We start from the raw sequence: 19,252 nt of genomic DNA on the forward strand, positions 1-19,252 counted from the left end.
CATGGCACCCGTAACTGCCGCATCCTTCCCCGTTGTGCGATCTGCGCGGAACCCCACCTTACTGACACTTGTAACGCAAACAATCCTCAAAGTACAGTTGCAAAATGTGCCAACTGCGGAGCCAATCATCGAGCGCGCGATGTGGAATGCCCCCAGCGTGCCAAATATCAACAAATACGCAAACTGGCGAATGAACGCGGCCACAGACACCATACTGCTGCCGAAAAACCAAGAGCTCCTCCTCCGGATCTCTCCTCACAAGTGCATTTTCCCTCCGCAGGCATGCCGTCTTCTGCTCCGTCCAGTTCCGCATTGCCTCAAAAAAACCACGCCATGCAAGTGCCGCCGGGTTTCCAGTACAACCTGGCTCAACGCTTGATTGACGCACAGAAAGTGGCTCCTGAACCGATACCCACTGTAAACGAAAACTTACACGACACAACTACACTCTTGCAAATTTTTAAAGAAATGAGTTCAAAGCTCCGTGCCTGCAAAACAAAGGCCGATCAAATCGCCGTTCTAGGTGAACTTATCATCACCTATGGATAAGCTAAGAATTATAATATGGAACGCCCAATCGGTAAAAGCCAAAGCTATACCACTGAATGACTTTCTTCACCAACAGAACATCGACATTGCACTTCTGGTGGAAACGTTTCTTAAACCGGATCTGAACCTTTTCATCGGAAACTTTATCATACACAGACTCGATCGGCCGGGGGAAACAAGAGGAGGTGGAGTAGCGATTGCAATCAGGAAATCGATTCAACATAGTTTACTCCCACATTTCAATACCAGCGTCATCGAGGCAATAGGTATTAAAATTGAAGGGCTAACTGGAAAATTTAATCTAATATCTGCCTACTGTCCTAAACAATGTTCGCCTTCCAGCGGTACGGCATCTTTGTTCAAAAAAGATCTCCTAACATTGCTTAATACCAATACCCGTACGATAATTGGAGCTGATCTGAACGCTCGAAACACACTTTGGGGTAATGTCAAAAACAACACAAATGGAGCAATACTTTCAGAATTATCACTACTCGGGAGTTTTACATTTGAATACCCAGACAGCTACACCCATATCCCACACCGAGGAAACCCCAGTATAATTGATTTTTTCATAACTAATACCACTATCAGCAAACCGATAACAATTGATGACTTAAATTCGGATCACTTTCCGGTACTGACCGAAATCGATAGCAGCGCAGTTATACATCCACCAACAAAGCGTTTCAACTATCATCAAGCTGACTGGGCTCGATTCGGTCAAGTTATTGACCTACACATCGCTAGCACGGAAGTACAAACAACTTCCGACATCGATGAGGCTATCGAAACTCTAGAAAGGGCCATAAAGACTGCTGAAAAAGAGTGTATACCTGAAGTTATAATCAGGAACAAGATAATCCAACTCGATACAGAGACTAAACAACTCATCGGTAAGAGAAATATGTTGAGACGGCAACATCAGCGAACCGGAAATATCATTTTTAAGCAGCAAGCGTCATTTCTAAGTAGATTAATTTCCTTCAAAGTTGATGAGATTCGCAACCGTAACTTTGCAAACCATTTAGAAAAGCTTAAACCATATTCTAATGCTTTCTGGAAAATAGCCAAAGTTTGTGCAAAAAAACCAAAACCGATTCCACCGCTTACCGTCAATGGTCAAACGCTGATAGAGGCTACAGGAAAAACCGACACACTTGCTAAACAATTCGTTAGTGCTCATGAAATTGGAAATAACATTAACAGTCACCGTGAAGTTTCTGTTCTTTCTACTGTTCGTAGTCTTGATGAACCAACGATAAATATCCCATCATATACCAGAATAACGGTTAACGAGGTTAAAGCTACGCTGAGAACATTGTCAAATATGAAGGCACCAGGCTTTGATTCCATCTTCAACCTACTCCTCAAAAAGCTAAACACACGTGCTTTAGAACTATTGGCAAATTTATTTTCGAGGTGCATGGAGCTTGGCTATTTCCCAGAATGTTGGAAATGCGCCAAAGTCATTCCTATTCTAAAACCGGGGAAAGACCCGACAAAACCAGCGAGCTACAGACCCATCAGTTTGCTAGCGGCTTTAGGCAAACTTTTCGAGAAACTCATTCATTGGCGATTGAGAGAGATAATTGATGAACTGCGTATCCTTCCTCCCGAACAGTTCGGTTTTCGACCGGGTCACTCGACTATACACCAACTAGTTCGATTGCGCAACACTATCGAGCACAACAAACAACATGCAAGGTCCACAGCTGTCATTATGCTAGACTTTGAAAAAGCTTTTGACAACGTGTGGCATGATGGGCTGCTCTCAAAAATGATCAACAAGGGAATTCCAACCTTCATCATTAAAGTGATTCGGAGTTATCTTTGCCAGAGATCCTTTCGAGTCTCGTTAGGTAAACAGTTCTCTGGAAACACCATCATTCCGGCTGGAGTTCCACAAGGAAGTATTCTGGCCCCCACACTCTTCATGATATACCTATCAGACATACCACCTCTTCCTCATTATTGTGAACTATTTCTCTTCGCCGACGATACGGCCATAGCAGTTAAGGGAAGAACTGTAAACGAACTCAAAAACAGGGCCCAGAAATGTGTTAATATTATAACCAAATACATCCAGGAGTGGAAACTGAAACTTAATGAAGACAAAACACAAGCAATAATATTTCCCTATAGAATGAAAACAGCACTTCTTAGACCGACAGGTAACAATATTAAAATAGGCAACACTACCATCGAATGGTCTAACACAATTAAATATCTAGGAATAATATTCGACCAAAAACTACTCTTTCGAGATCATATAAACAACCTTATAACTAAATGTATAATATTTACCAAAAAATTATACCCACTCATTAATAGAAGATCTAAACTTTCCCTGATTAACAAACTAGCGATCTATAAAAACATAATATTACCTGCCATAACATACGCAATTACTATTTGGAATGACTGCGCAAATTCCCATCGTAAGCGTCTACAAGCAAGTCTCAACAAAATTTTAAGGATGGTACTCAACGAACCCTACGGCATTCGATCAATTGAATTATATAACAAAGGAAATACGCTAAGCCTAGATGAAATAGCTTATCACAATACGATAAATATTCGAACCACTAGCCAAGCATCGCATTTTGATATGATTAGAAACCTCTTTGATTAACATGAATTTCCCTACATTAAAAATAGATTTGAATTAGATATTAGTTTTAAGATTTAGATTTAGAGTAGATTAGATAAAATTAGATTTATATAAAATGATACCATTACAAACCCCCTCATATACAAAACTATACAACTGCCTAGGCATCAACTTAAACTGCGCTGAAAAACTAACACGTTGTATCTCGCATAAACCCTCACAAAATGCAAATGAAAAATGTGAAATAAAATTACAATGAACAACATCTCCACCTCTCATTGCTGCTGAGAAGTGGCTCAGTTCAACAAACACACTACAGAATCAAGATGAACATGAACGTAAACGCAATGCTACAGTTCAATTAATTTTTGTGCAAACTGCATAGAAATACCATACTGTTATTATTATTCTTATTACTTTGTTTGTTTGTTTAAACAATGCTGGATTGTGGCGTACAATGAAATGAAATTCTTATTGCAGCACAATTGTCACCCAGTTATGAGGCGTCCGAGAGAACGTAATGAAGCCCGGGCAATTAAAAACATCTCCCGTCTTGCTTGTTGTCCTCTTAAATGAACCCACTGTAATACGATAACATAGTTTTTATAATGATCCATTTTGTCTTTCTTCTTGTCCATTGTACTCCTCTCCAGATTTCTAGATAATATTGCGAATTATTCCTCGTACTACCACCCATTTCGCATCTCCAGGGTACGAACGGCGCTTTACATTTGCTGCTGCTACTGCTACTGCTACCGGACAGAACGGGTGTCATCCAGTTTTCCAGACCGCTTCACAGCGAACACGTGAAAGCTAAACAGACTACACAAACGTCAGCCTGCAGAGACGGTGACGGAGAGAATACTACGAATCCGGTGTAAAATGATTGTCGTCGACAGGTTCTTGTAAGCAATTTTTCACTTTCTTATCGTAGCCGATAGGCGATGGGACGACACTGAGAGACAAAGGATCTTCCCATCACCCAACACAGCAATAAGGACCGAGAAGAAGAGCACAGAAGAGTGAATGGTAGTGCAGGCCCGGTGGTATGGGGCTGATTATGTTGCGGCAGGTTTTGGATGGGAAGAAGATGTCCGAGACACCCCTGGAAGTGGCTGGATTGATGGGACCGGTAGCAGCAGACAGTCTGATGGGAATGCGTCAAACAGCGTTGAAACGATCCCAAGTGTCTCATTCGGCCGATGGCGGAAGGAAATTAAATGGACCTAAAGTTAGCACCACTGCCGCACGCCACTGTCTGCTTTACTCCCCTTCTTGAGTTGTCTTCGGAGCCGTGGCCAACGATTGCGGAAGCAGTTTGTGCGAGCGGTCAATTGGAGTGAAGAGTGTTACTGTGTTCTTTTGGTTGTAATATAGAGCAAGAGACCACTGTCGTTTATGCAATAGCATTATCAACAAATGAGAACGTGCAAATAACACCATGTTTAACAGCATAACTTTACGAACTACAGGTAGTCCCTGAGATTCGTGATACCTAATTATCGCGGATTCGGTGATACGTAGTATTCTAAATTTTTACAGTTCTGAGAGCAAATTGTACAGATTTGACAAATCAACAGTAGAATTCCTTGCTCCTGTAAATAACATTCCAAAAATAACATGTACAATGTTAAGTAACTTTCAAACGACCATAACGTACGTACGAAAATCATGAAACTCTCCCATGCTTTATGAATCATAACTACGAGCCACATCATAACTATCTCATAATTATCTTGCGCCTAACAGTCAACAATGGGTGCAGTAAGAAAGTAATGCATCATACGTTAATATCCAAAAGCACGCAAAATCCAGAACACGAACTTCCCAACCAATCATGTGCATTGCAGTCAGCTTGAAACGTATTCATTTTCGCACTCGTGACTAAACGCCCATCTTTTTGTGCACGGGTATTTTGCTAATGATATTAAGAAACCAGCTTCATCTTAACCTTACACCATAGGCAAAGATGACGTGTGTGTGTATGTGAGTAGTATGCAGCACACGCGATACACACAGCGAGGGAAGCTTTATTGCTCTCGCGAAACGATTGCACAATACGCGCCACACCACCACTTTGGCATCTTCATTGCCAAACGTTCATCTCGCACACCGGCCGACCGACCCCAACACAGACAGCCGTGTGGCCGTGGAGAGCACACGCATGGTTCTTTTTTTTATTGCCCCAGAACATGCCAATTTCGTAAACAAGACGCAACAGCTTGTAAGCTCCGTCGTCGTTTACCGTCTCCGTTTGGCAACGATGCTTAATCGGCTTGTGGAACCGACAAAGCGGGCACGTTGGGACAGGAAAAAAATGGTTTAAATTTGCTTGAGATAGAAAAAAAAATCTCTTCAGATTGTACACATTGCAAGGATTTTACGATTAACATTAAATAATTTTTCGAATGAGTAAAGCTTCACTATAAAAGAGCAGAGCTTTTTTCACACGACTGTACGAAGGTAATGTGCATTGGTGGAGTGATATGAGACATACATCGTTATAAATCGTGAATGTACTCATCTTGTAAATCATGTGCAGTCATTAAAGGCTAACACTGCAGTCTTTTAGATCATGATGTCACTCTACGTTGTCGAATAAAGATTGTAAAGAACAAAACCGAATGCAACTAACTCAAAGTAAATGCACCTCGTTCCTCGTACAATGTGTCCTCAGCGTTCTAAGCGGAGCTGTGCGCTGCTGCTATGCAGGAAGTTCACTCTGCTGTAATTCATTTTCACATTTCACTGAATGGATTCATGTCCCTTTTTCAAGTGCTGCTGGGGCTGCCAGTGCCAGCTTCTCTGCTGCAGTCAAGCTCTGTAATGTCGTGTAAAGTGGAATTGCGCTTTTTTGCTTCCATTCCGAGCAAAGGGTTGCTTTTCCATTCACAACTTCGACAGGTAAGGGGTGGTTCTTCCGTCCGTTTGCAGAGCGCTGTTCAGTTCCATTTTAATGCTTTTACTTCGCGCTGCAGTTCGGTTACACCATCTTGCGTAACATGAAGACGGTTTTGTTTTACGACTCTCCGGGTATGCACATCTCATGCTTCCATGCGCCCCAACGAAGCAAACGTGCACCCATCAGGTGGTGAGACTGTGTGTGTGTGTGTGTGTGTGTGTGTGTGTGTGTGTGTGTGTGTGTGTGTGTGTGTGTGTGTACCAAAAGCTCGTGAAGAGATGCACTTTTTCCTTCTAACGTTGATGAGTTTTGTTTTTGTTTTGTTTTGTTTTTTTTTACTGTCGAGCTGGTGCTTCTCATCAGTACATTTCCTGTCAAAGGAACACTGCAGATAGCGACGGAAATAGAGAAGTGAAAAGCGAGTTTCAGCAGCAAACTAGAAGCTTGGTTTGCAAATATCAGGGTCAATGTGTCACATAATAGTGCAGGTGCAACCCATTTTGCAAAACAAACAAAAAGCAACCCCACTACTAGAGAAGGTACCAGGTGTTAGACTACTCGCCCTATGACCTTACACAATTTCCTTTCATTCGAATGTGCATCGGACTGCAAACATTTCCCGTGACACATTTTCCGACGACCCACTTCACCACCATCGTCGATGAATGGCAAAATAGAAATGGCCTAACTGTAGAACGGTACCCAAAAGCAACACGGAACCGGTGGAGAAAGAACCATAATCATTCAAACTATTTATTTGGAAAATTGTTTTCCAAACACCATCAGAAGCCAGAACACGTTATCCGCCACTGGACAGGGCCCAACCGTGACGTGTTGGGCTTTCTACTGTCAGCACCACCACCTGGGGTAGTAGTACCGACCATTATTCTCATCGGGCGGAAATTTTCCACAGCATATGGCAATGATAAAATAGTTGCGAAAGTTTTCTTTGCTGTGTTTACAATTTTTATCGGCTAATCCCAACGAACACCACCAACCCCGCTGTAAAGGAATCTGTACGGCCGACATGCAACTGATACTGCTGCCCACTGCGTCGAGATAGAGAGTGGGTGAGTGTGTGTTTGTTTGTTGCAGGCTGGCATCACTGCTAATGCTGGCAAGTTCGGGTCAAAGCGCACACCGCAGTTCGTTCCCGGAAGGCATGGAAAAGTTTTAATGAAATTATACAAATTTAAAAATTCACACACTCTGCCGCGTCCAGCTCTTTTGTGATGCAACCACCACATGGCTTCTCTGAGCATTATTTTCTCTGCTACACTGGTGAAAAGGCTGCAGAGGCGAAGCAGCACAACAATTATGGTTATAGTTTTCGGACTTGTTGAGAACTGCACAACAAAATGGTATGATAAAACTAACACCGTCTATTTTCCCCCAGTTTAATTCCACAATAATGGAATGGAATAATGAGAAATAATAAGAGAATATTGTATTTTTACAATTATCTATAAACAAATAGCATAGCATCGATTCTCAGTGCTAATTTTGAAACACAAAAAAATTAAAATAGAACAGAAAAGGGAAAATCATATTAATAGGGAAACAAAAGTTAAAGTCTTGAACAATTTAAGCTGAATTTACCACGCTGAAAACTGTGTTTGCTTCATGTTATTGCGCTGAAAACTGTGTAAAGCATGTTATTCGGTGAGTACATACAACACGTTTCTGTAACACTAGAGTAATACGTGTGTAGTGTGGAAAGCTAGGAAAGAAAATTACAAGCGCCAATGGATTAATACAAGCTCCACTGTTAGGTTTCTTCCGATCGATACAGCAATAGCGCGAAGTCAAATCCTTCCGTAACACATTGAGCTACAGAAGGAGGATTAAAATAGACGTGTTTCAATCTGCAGTTCTACTACATACCCACACATCTACCTAGCAAAGTTTGAAATCCATTTTTATGTGAAAATTATAGTGGAACTATCTAACGCCTTTACATTACTTGTAATGTGCGGTCCCATGGTACAGTCGTGAACTGACTGACTCAATGACTCAAAAACATGCCCGTAATGAGTTTAAGCCTAGAATGGACTGTCCTCCCGTAGCAAGGTTTTGACTTATCCGACTGCTACGTGGTAATGAATTAAGTCTCGAAATCCTGTATAGACCGGCATTTCCGCGTACGTTACGCCACATAGTAGAAGAAGAAGAAATTACTTGTAGAAAAAGTAAACGCTCTCCTGTTCAAAGTTAGCAATGGCTAGAAATGCCAATGGTAGAATTGTAAGCACTAAAAATGATAATGTTCCTCATGAGCATTACAGTAAGAAATAGCCGAAAGTGTTTCTTACCTTCAAAAGGCCATCGTTTTTCGCTTACTGTGCGCAAACGGCCATTTTCTCCATTTTCATTTTGCAACACGCGCTGACACACCGTTGGTCAAGTGCAAGAGCTTGATGAAACTTTCAACACACATGCCTCCCTTACCTTGGGACGCCGCCCCAACCGCATGCCAGCAGAGGGGCAATGTTGCCTTGGACCATTATAAAAGGTCACGGTTCGTAAGTGAATTTAATTACTAAACGCAATAAGTCGCGCGTCGGCGGTGCACCGTTACTGCAGCTACAGGCTCTTGTTCAATGCACTTTGTGCAATTGTGTAAGCGACGACGCCCGCACGAACGAATGTCATTAGCGTTAGCATTAGAATAATTGTTCCCCACCGGGCCGCCGGAATACCGGGGCAAATCGCTACACAACTCACACTCCCCTCTCTTATCGTAAGGAAGCACGCTCGGTATGCACTGACTGGGTCGGGTCTTCCTAGCCGGTCAAGCGTAGCAATGCCGGCATCTTAGCAGGGCACAGCATTATGAAAAGCGAGTGCATCGAGCGCAATCGGGTGGTAGAGTTTTAGCCCTGAATGACATCTCTCTGATAACAATCCAATTGCAATCGTTGATGAGTGCGCATCATATTCTCCCGCGTTTAGTGATGTAAGCCACGTTTGGCACGTTTTGATACGTTGGAGTGTTTTCCACAACACACACACACAGGCAGCTCTTTTGCACATCTCAAATGTTTGCGGTGGAGTTTAAGATGCAAACATTCCTCGCGAAGCGAAGTTTACTTCTCTCCAGAGACAAGTCGTTATGCAAAGTAAGTCAAAATACAAGCGTTCTTCGACATCTTGGAATGGTTGGAATGTACCACCGGGCATGATTCCTTTGCCAGTAACAAGTTATTTAATTAGAGCAAATAAATTCCAAACGGTTACAGGATTTCCACCGGTCCACTTTGATACTATCATTCTTCTGTAATTCATTTTTAACGACCGAAATCGCAATGATGTTTCATTCTTGGTTGAATAAGATGTTATTTCATCTTCACACAGCAAGATACTTTGCTAATAGTGAGATATTTCGTTATCAAATTTCTTTATACTTATATTGATTATATTATTGATCGAGCAGTAGACAGGAATGCAGTTGCAACATGTTACCTTTTTTCACGCTTCAAGTAAATCGAATGCATTTTTTAAGTAAAGTAACAACCACATATGCCCGGAAGCACTTTTAAAGACCGTTAGAAAACAACAGGGAACCAGGGAACTTCCCAGCCAAACGTACGTTTTTTGACAATAAAAGGTTGAACAAATATTGTTCAAACACAAAATAATGCTGCATTGTTGAGCCGAGTGTTATGCGATAAAAAGGACAATACCGGCCAACCTTCAAAACCTTCCCGAACTTGAAGCTATTATCATTGGATGCTTATCAAGGATTGCGCGCGCTGGTGCCTAAAATGGTCCCAAGTAAGTCCAGGAATAAACAGTACACTAAAATCAACAGTCCCAAGATCTGGAACATAAAGTAGAGCCCATCGAAAAATGCTGTCTACTCACTGCCGTCAACCGAACGGAGATCCCATTTCATTTTGCCTTTTGGCGACGATCGATAGAGAATAGATCCATCTTTTGCCTTTTTTTATTCCTGGAACACCAGCAGAGTCGCAAAACGGATCCACGGGGTAGTAGGTACCGCAGGGCAAACGGGTACAGGAAAAAAGGCAATTTAAATATTCATATCAAAGCATCAACCGAACCCACACGAAAGGGAGTATGGGAAAATTTGAATAAAATTATTTTATCGATACGGCAACAAACCAGCTATTCTAAGGATTCGTGCCGCTCGTTGGCGGCCCCCTCCTTGTTTCCATTGCCGAAGGGGGCGAGATCCACGTCCCCAAAAGCTCCCATTTTAAAATCACAATCTAAAAAGCATTAAGCACGTATCTATGCTGGGAAGCAATTCAATTTTAAAAACCTTTTTTGTCTCATTAGCCTCCATGTACTTAACTCGATCGGCGCCGCACACCACGCTGGGGCGTGTATTTTATCGTGCGTGCGCTTGGTGTGCCCTCTAACGAGCTTCAACTCAATTGACACACCCCCATCCACCAAGCGATCGATTTTCGATTCTGACATCAAACATATTTAGAAGCTTTTGATATAATGAAAGCGAACCGCTTCGAAGCTTGTGCCGGGGGGGGGGGGGGGGGGGGTGCCGTGCAACATCAGCCGTTACCGTCAAGTGATTATTTTTGTCACAGTACGAATTTCCCGACACTTTCCAAGCAAAAAGCGTATTGTTCGCTTTTTCATGCATGTAATATTAACAATAACAAAAACTCTTCTATCTTTGAAGTAATATTTCACATCGTTTTGTTAATCGGAATCGGTTTCATATCTTTCTAACATTACATTTAAATTCACTACATTCTATAATTTCGAACATACAATACATACCTTTTTTTGATTCTCTTACGTAACCTGTAAAAATAAGAGAAAATAAGAGATTAGTAGAGAGAACATGGAGCTGAAGCGTAAAAAAATAAGCTGTGCGATTAAAAGTTTGATTTGTGTAACCGCACCCCGATTATCTTCATTATTTTATGCCGATTTTGCTTCTGGTGACTGTGTTTTGGTACATCGTTTAATATGCATTAGGGCCGGCCAGACGCCGACACCGCAAATCTCCGGCATACAATTTGTTTTCCGCTCGTGCTAGTTGGTCGCATAGCTTCGTGCTGCCTACCATATATACTTGCTTAAGTATGATACTTAATGCATGGAAAAAGTACGCAAGGGTGCGGCAGAGAAGAGCCCACACCTCGGCTTGTCTGATGAAATTTTACATTTCTAGTACAGACTACGGGGAATGAAATTCTTGTCTTCTTCAGCGGGAGTACGGGACACTGCACACAATTTGTCCTGCCTTTTACTTTGCTGGATTTTATTTACAATGGTAACAGAGAGTGGAGGAGCATTGGATGTAATAACTGCTAAATGTTGAAGTCAATTGTACTTGACACTCAGTTATAGAGTTGGTAAGTTGAGAATAAACATTTTCCACATCGAGCACTTCCAAAAATGAGAAGCATTTATTATCACTCTATCAATTAGGCATCATTATTTACTCAAAAGAATATAAATTACATTTGGCTGCTAGTACATACTAAAAAAACTTCTAATTAAATAAAAGAACTACCCCCGCCAACAACTCTTGTGTCAACTTCAAAAATCTCAGTTTTGCCAACTCCGGAGTCTGGGAATATATCTGCCAACTCTCTTGGTCTCGTAGTGCTGTTTTGATTTATGATTTCCTCCCTCCCGTAGTCTCGTAATAATCTACACCAACACATGCCCCTTCCATGATGCCTCTCCCTTCCTGTAATGCAATATGCACCCGTAAAGGACGGACTAACAATAGCATAAAGTAACACTAACGACACTATATACACGCCGCATCAGCATCCCTGACAGCAGCAGAAACAAAAGCCGAATCTTTCGCGCATGCATATAAAGTAGCGCTAGCGGTCGTACTATTCCTTATCCACCCCGTCTCTACATTTGATGAAGTTTTCTTTTGCGACTTTGGCACGAGCACCACACCACCACTAGCAGCAGCAGCTAGTAGAGGAGGAAAAATAGGTTCACGTCCTTGGAGCGGACCGAGCATGATGAAGACGATGAAGATGAAGTGCGCACCAGCGCGTCGCACACAACAAGCAGCAGTAGTAGTTATGACGACGATGAGCAATGCTGACGAAGACACCCAGGGAGCAGCGTAGCACAACACCGGCCAGCCAAGAACTTGACAGAAGTTTGTGAGTTTAAGCTACAAAAAATAATAATAAAGTTCCACCAACAATGGGGGAGTAACAAAACCGATTCCTACGGCCACCACCCACTCCCCAAAAGGCACCACCAGAGTATCATAATATTTCACCATGAAGTTACGCGAAAAGTGAGATTGCATTGTATTTTTTTTTTTTCAAAGTTTTAACTTTAGCGACATAAAGCATAGTGCCAAAAGTTGCACCGCTAAGTTTTTAGCACCAGTCGTAATGCACGGAAGAGATTCGAAGTTTATGGGAAAAATTCGTTTTGTGTAAGATAGCGCTCATTTTGCATTGCTTTTTCGTCCTATTGCAACTTACAGCATTATTGTTTCTAATATAGGTTAAAATATGCATTTAGTAGGGCTGTAAAAAAAAACAAGATCAAACACACCGTAAACTTCAAAGCCCTGCCTGAAACATTAAAAAGGTAGTAACAGATATCGCGTTGCAAAAAAATACACACATTACATTAGTGGCAACAATTTGAAATGTGTTCTGGTTAGAAGGGCTAACCCACAAAAACGCTGTAATAAACGAAATGCTGCAATTTTAGCAGCAGCCAACGCACCACGGCGTGGCATTATCATGAAAAATGCAAAACAATTGCACGGACATCAAACCCTTTGATGTACTTTTGTTGTTTTAGCTTTTTTTGCATTTCATCACTGAAAAGCGAATAGCAAAAGGTTAGTTAAGTTAAAATTTCCCTTCCACTTTTTTTTCAGTGCTACACATTGGTTGTTTGTAGAAAAAATTAAATAAAGTAAATAAAGCAACCAACACACTGTAATTTTGCGTAGGGAAATATTTGAAAAACAATGGTCGGCAGTGTTTATTTTTTACTCAACATTAGAGAGTTTATGACCTTTTTGATCGCTTGTTTTGAACGATATTTCTACTGAAAAAATTAAAAATTTTAGGTTGGAATTCAACTGGCAGTGTTTTTCATTCAATTACCCTTATAATTACATTCAAATAAATTGTAAAGGGTTTTACTGACATCATATCCTTTGTATTACAAGAACGGTTCCACAAATTAGAAATTGTGTTAGATTTTTTATAGATTATTTAATATCGTTTTGTAACTTTGTAAAAAACTGTGTATTTAAATATGTAGGCTGTTAAACATAAAACATGCTTGACGATTTTATTTCATTTATAAAGTTTATATATATACAGAATGGCGCTACTCTTACTTAATTCCTTAATTATTACATAATTAAAATTCGTTACAGCCAGAAATCAACCATTTTCAATGTTTCACGCTTTAGCAACCTTGGCCAAAAAAGAAGAAGCCCATAGCAGTGCCGAAACAAAATCGAAACGAACGAAAAATAACAACCTTCGGCAACTTTACCACCCACCCAAACTTGCTAACTTCACACCACACGGGCACTTTTATGTGTGCGCCATAATCGAACGTGAATCAAAGCGCCGGAAAAACGCACCTCCAAACACACAAACGCCGGCCGTTTGCCAAAGACCTTGACATGGAAAAACACCGCCCATGGTTCCGCCGCCCGACCTCCACCCGTGAAGACTCTGAGACTCTGGGGTATGCTTTTTTTCGCTCGCATTCATTACTTTTTCCCCCTTTTTCAGTAGGCCAATGGCGGCAAAACTTATTATGCTTTGGCCTCGTCGTGCGAGCGCCACCCGGAGATTCACCGCGGGTCCGCGCCCAAGCTAGTAGTACTACCATTGGTTGCCTGTCCCTGTGTCTGTCAAAACACCGCCCTGATGGTGCTGCACAGCTTGGCCCCCCTGTGAACGTTGTGCATCATATCCAACATCGTTTCTCAAGCTTTCGGACAAGCTGAAGCTTCCAGAAAAGAAACGTGTAATGCCTTAACACACGTACTCTTTAGGGGAAGAAAAACGCAAACACACCAACAAGTACGGACGAACAAAAAATGGTTTAGGATTTTCTTTCCACAAAATGAAAATACCGACGTCAACAAAGCGCACAACATGCACGCACAGCAGCAGTAATGAAATGGAACAAATGAAAACGGAGGCCGCCCTTCGCAACAAAGCGATAATAATGTTCCGTGCGGCAAACGATGAGCGCGATATGCGAAAGGGAGAAGAAAGTTCAATCATCGAATTTCCCTGCGCGAACATCAAGCTCCAGGCTCCAGCTGTTTGCATAACACAATCACTGGCAGTCAGTTTTGATTTGTTCTCTCATTGTATCCAGTTTTAATGAGATCAACATTAATCAATCATTGCTGCAACGTTGTTTAACAGCCTTCAGAATGTAAGAACGTCACGCTTAAAAGTGGATCTGTTATATACGACATACCATTCTATCGTTCATTTTTGACATCAATGTGTAATTCCTCAAACTTTTAGTTTTAATCAAATACCCACTTTTGTTTATTTTGTTAGTCTTTCAGCGTTCAAACTTATGGTACACAAATTCAAATGTTTAAACAAACAAACGAATGTTTTACTGCGTCCTTTTTTATTTGTAATTTCCCAATTAGTTTCATTGCCAATTAGTAACGCACGGTAATTGAAATTAAATTGATTTCGTTGAACTTCAACAGTTAACCAGCCTCCTTCTACTACATACATAAAGGGAAAATAATACCAGGATTACGCTTCGTGAAAACAGTGGTTAACGTTTTGCAAAAGCGTAATTGCAGATCAAATGAGAAAAGCCTTTGGAGCGAGAGAGGCTCAGCTTACAGTTTAGTTAGCGCTGTTAGTGTGCGGCCATTGGGTGAGCGCTATTCAAACGGTAACGATTTAATGAAAAGCTACGAACAATATGGGCTTGTGGGGGTAAGCCTCACATGAACATGTATCCCCTGCATCAACGATGTATCATGTGTACAATACAATACTGATTGTTTTTTGGTTTGTTTCGTTTCGATCTCCCAACGAAATGTATTCTCGCTCTTTTTTTCGGGATCGGAATCGATAAAATGGGTGTAATTAAATCTTTTTCACATGAAGCAGCTTAAACAGTAATGAAAAAAATAGAAATACATACAATAACGTAAGCTTCTTTGAGACACAACATGCATACTTTAAAATAATATTAAAATATAAGGTACAACAAGTACATTACTTACTGTTGATTTATGATAAGCATAAAAACAAAAGCAAATATGTAGCAACAAACTAATGACGAAGCAAAAATGTAACAAAAAAGTTCTGCGCCCCCGGGTGGACTCGAACCACCAACCTTTCGGTTAACAGCCGAACGCGCTAACCGATTGCGCCACGAAGGCACTTACGCTCCGCCACCGCTAACACCGCTTTTTAAGCGACAGTCGCTGCTGCCACAAGTCGTACGTTCACAGCCACGTTCGAAAAGAACGAAGTGAACGGCAATGGGAAATCGTGATGTCGCTTCGCACTTTCCAATCTTATCGTTTTACTTGAAAATTTAATAATGATTTAAGCTTTATTTGCTGAAATAATTCTACAATCCGAAGTAAATACACTAGCCTGTTATATTTTCCAACAAATTAAACGCTGCATTACTTGCATATACATATACAAAGGCAAACATATGGACCTCGGCTCGCTTCAAAGTACGTCCAAAATCGAAAAGCGTTTGCTTGTAATTGGACATTTGATGTAAAATTAACGTTGTAGCTGCCAGTGGTTTGTTTCGGACGTATCATGCATGAGCGAAATGAAAAGCAGCCACTCAATTCAAGTACCCGGATAAAGTAAAACAAGCCCGGGGATGGTGCTGCTGGGTGGGAAATGGGCCGCGGGGCCATGCTGTGGTTGTATCGTTGTTGATGATAACATAAACTTGCGGCTCGGCACGAGAACATTCATCCTCAGCCGCGTATCCCCAAACACGAACAACCACACCGGAGCAGGAGGAGGGGAGAATGGTGTGGTGTGGTGGGAATCAGGAAAAAATGTGAAGTAAAAGCCTTAAAAAAGTAAAGCAAATAAAAGTTTGAGGGTTTTAATTAGCGATTTCCTTCGCTCGGCAGTGGGGCACATACACACACACACAGGGAGTCCGCATTTTGACGGGCGGGCAGAAGATGAAAGGGAGACGTTGCTGCTGTTCACGTTCTTTCGCTTAGGAACCACGCGTTACATTACACGGCCAGCATTTGCATATCAACTTGTTTGCCGCTATCTTGCCCGAGGAACTTTTCGAGCTCGTCTACAAAAACATAACTTCGTGAGATAGCGCAAATGTAACGGACATGTGTGTGTGTGTGTGTGTGTGTGTGTGCTTGTTGGAGTTTTTAAGATGCGTTGAAAGTCATAGAAATTTGGTTCTTTTTTTGTGTGTGCAAACAGCAATAGGCACATTCGAGGTACGATGTCGTCTTACTTTAATATATCAATGATAAAATACGAGGTTAGCTCTTCTTTAGTACTACTTGTAATTGCTACTATAACAAGGTTAGTTACACACTCAACACAACACAAATATGAACGTGTACCTCACTAATTCCTTCATCCTACAGCTAGACCGTCTGTACAACCTCATTACATCATAATCCTAGCAGCACGATCAAAATATGTTTTGTTCTTATAACAAAGGAACACTCAACCCAAAACGAACGGCACACACATTAAGATCCTTCGTAGTCAGCTCAATTAACAACATCAACAACAACAAAAAGGTGAACCTTTGCACATGTACAGCGAAGTAAACGCTCTCCTGCTTCGAAAAATGAGCCTTCTCTCTTTGTTTCTGCTGAATCGTATGAACAGGACACGCGTGGGCTTTAGCCGTGCCCGTGTGCCAAGATGAACGTCCTAATCTGCAGATAAGACAAATGATGCTAGGGACAGCTTAAGGCCGAAAAAAGAATCAATTTTTCCGACTGAATAGAAATGCGATGTTCGCACAGATTCCGAGAACAGGAGATTATGCAGGTCACAATTGTATGCGCTGGTAAGTTAATACACCAAAACTCAACAAACATCAGATATGTGTCCAGTCACAAAATGCAAGAGTTTGTTTAATGGTACTCAAGTTGTGGTACATTTTATATTGAAATTTGTAGTATTTTCATTTATCTTAAATTAATTACTGGACAAATCAACTGTTGTCACTCAAAATCAAATTATATTTATGGATAATATTCAGTTTTCCTAATATCTAAAGCATGGTTTAACAAAACAAAAAAAGGCCACATTCACACCCTTACCTTGAACTTTACAATGTGTTAAGTTATTCTATTTTATTTGTCCGTATTTTTTTTTTTTTTTGGCATTCCGTTTCAGACACGTGTGCAGCTTCCGGTGAGTGTTTACGCGCTTTCAGTCAAAAGTCGAAGAAAAACGGTCCACTCATTCTCATCACTTTTACCGGGGGGTTCCCCGCCGGAAGCTACTCTATTTGGAGCTTAGATTTATGCATCACACTTTTACTGCAGCCAAAAGTGGAACACCTTCACCTCCAGCTGTTGATATATAAGCAACCAACGTCGGCAGGCAAAAGGAAAACAGCTCTCACAATGTCCCGGATGCATATTTCACGGCACTGAATGTCACATAAAATATAGAAATCTTTATTACCCCCAAAAAAAAAAAAAAAAAAACTCAACAACAGCGTTTATCATTAACATCGGCGAACTGGCACAAGAGCGACGGAAAATGTAGCTCCACACAGCACAAAAGGAAAGTTTTATAAAATATTTAAACTACAACGATCCTCCAACACACACTGTGACCACACAGTTTAGATTAAAAGTATTCTTTAACAATACAAAAAAATGCACTCACGCGATGTGGCCGGGCTTTGAGCGCACACAGAAATAATGCTACACCACCACAAGCACGATTCTGTTTTATTTCTGCAACGTGCATATTTTATGATCGCCCGCTTGTGTTGTCCGCTAAACGATGCGCGCCCGCCAGTTTTTCCATACGCTTCTGCTCATAATTTTCCCGCCCACAAAAACCGATGCAAAAATAAAGGGAGGGTGGTGGGTGTGCAGGAGAGGTGCAACATAATTCATCGATTTTGTAATGGATGCATCCGGAACGCAGGGATGGAAGGAACAGGCGAACGCTGTAAAGAGTGGACGGAGCGCGCAATAAAAGGACGCCGCTGTTGGTAAATTTGCATATTCCCAGTGACCTCTGCCGGTGCGCATTTGTTCCACAAGTTTTGTGACGTTTTTTTTTTCCTTCTTTTTTTTGTCCTTCCAATCCTTTTCATAAATGGACCACCACCACCACACACCCACCGTGGCAAGGTGGCCAGCGGAAACGTATTGGCTGCTCTCCCCGCACTAAACGTCCGCTCGACCGTACACAATCGATCGTTAGAGGTGGTGATTTGTGTGCGGAAGGCGGCCAAACGTAGCGCTCCCCCGTGCGCCAGCCGTGGTTCTTAAGGGGTTAAAATGAGGGCAAAATTTATGGCTGGTCAGTTCCGGGCGGCTGTCGAGAAGTTTTGTGCAAATGGGAAGAAAATACACGACCACAGCACGCGCGCTCGGGGGTGTCTGTGTGCAAAACGGCTCCAGAGAGCGCGCTGCAAATGACCTACATAAAAGCAGGATGGCACACACATGCAAGACTGTACACCACACTGTAGATGGCGGAAAGCGTTGGAAAAACATATGGAACAGCAATGCATCAAAAACTCATCGTTATACACAACCCCACCTGCTACTGCTACCCACCCTAGGGAGGGGGGGTTGTGTGCAATTTATTTGATAGTGGGAAAGGCTACGAAAACTGTACATACAAAAAAAAACAACGCCAAGCAAAGATGAATGAAGTGTTTCAGCTCACCATGTGTGCTGGCAAGGGGGGAAAGTAAGTAGCTGGGGCGCATCGGAACGAAGGAATAATATTTCCACTGATCAATGGAGCAAAAGTTACTCCTGCTCCTGCTACTGGTCAAAACGGTGGATTTCTCGCCCGGCACCCGCACCTGCCCCTCTCTTTCCCGTACTAGCCAGTGTCGCTGACAGACGTAACGATATGGTGACACGCAAGGCTAATAAATTCGTTATCCTTCATAACAAGCAAGGTGAAAACTACCGGCATGGGAAAACGGACCATCGGACCGGACCCCGCGCGCAGCATGGA

The 19,252-nt window shown here is 41.8% G+C and overlaps 1 protein-coding gene, 1 long non-coding RNA gene and 1 other non-coding gene across 11 annotated transcripts in view; 1 reads left to right on the forward strand and 2 right to left on the reverse strand.

Moving 5' to 3' along the window:
* The window catches only part of LOC120899748 (disintegrin and metalloproteinase domain-containing protein 10), a 65,840-nt gene that overhangs the window by 17,642 nt on the left and 28,946 nt on the right, over positions 1-19,252 (reverse strand). For all 9 annotated transcript variants that reach the window (XR_005739093.1, XM_040305924.1, XM_040305925.1 and 6 more), the window contains exon 3: positions 10,833-10,856. Coding sequence is in view for 8 of the 9 variants with exons in the window: in XM_040305924.1 (XP_040161858.1) it covers positions 10,833-10,856 (24 nt within the window). In the remaining variant the exon portion in view is untranslated. The remainder of the gene's footprint in view (positions 1-10,832; positions 10,857-19,252) is intronic.
* On the reverse strand, positions 15,377-15,450 carry Trnan-guu. Its single transcript has one exon. It is a non-coding gene; the product is annotated as a tRNA-Asn (tRNA).
* On the forward strand, positions 15,597-17,721 carry LOC120899749. Its single transcript, XR_005739094.1, has 3 exons — positions 15,597-16,824; positions 16,916-17,099; positions 17,432-17,721. It is a non-coding gene; the product is annotated as an uncharacterized LOC120899749 (long non-coding RNA).

The sequence above is a fragment of the Anopheles arabiensis genome, chromosome 3, assembly GCF_016920715.1.
Source record: "Anopheles arabiensis isolate DONGOLA chromosome 3, AaraD3, whole genome shotgun sequence".
Lineage (NCBI taxonomy): Eukaryota > Metazoa > Arthropoda > Insecta > Diptera > Culicidae > Anopheles > Anopheles arabiensis.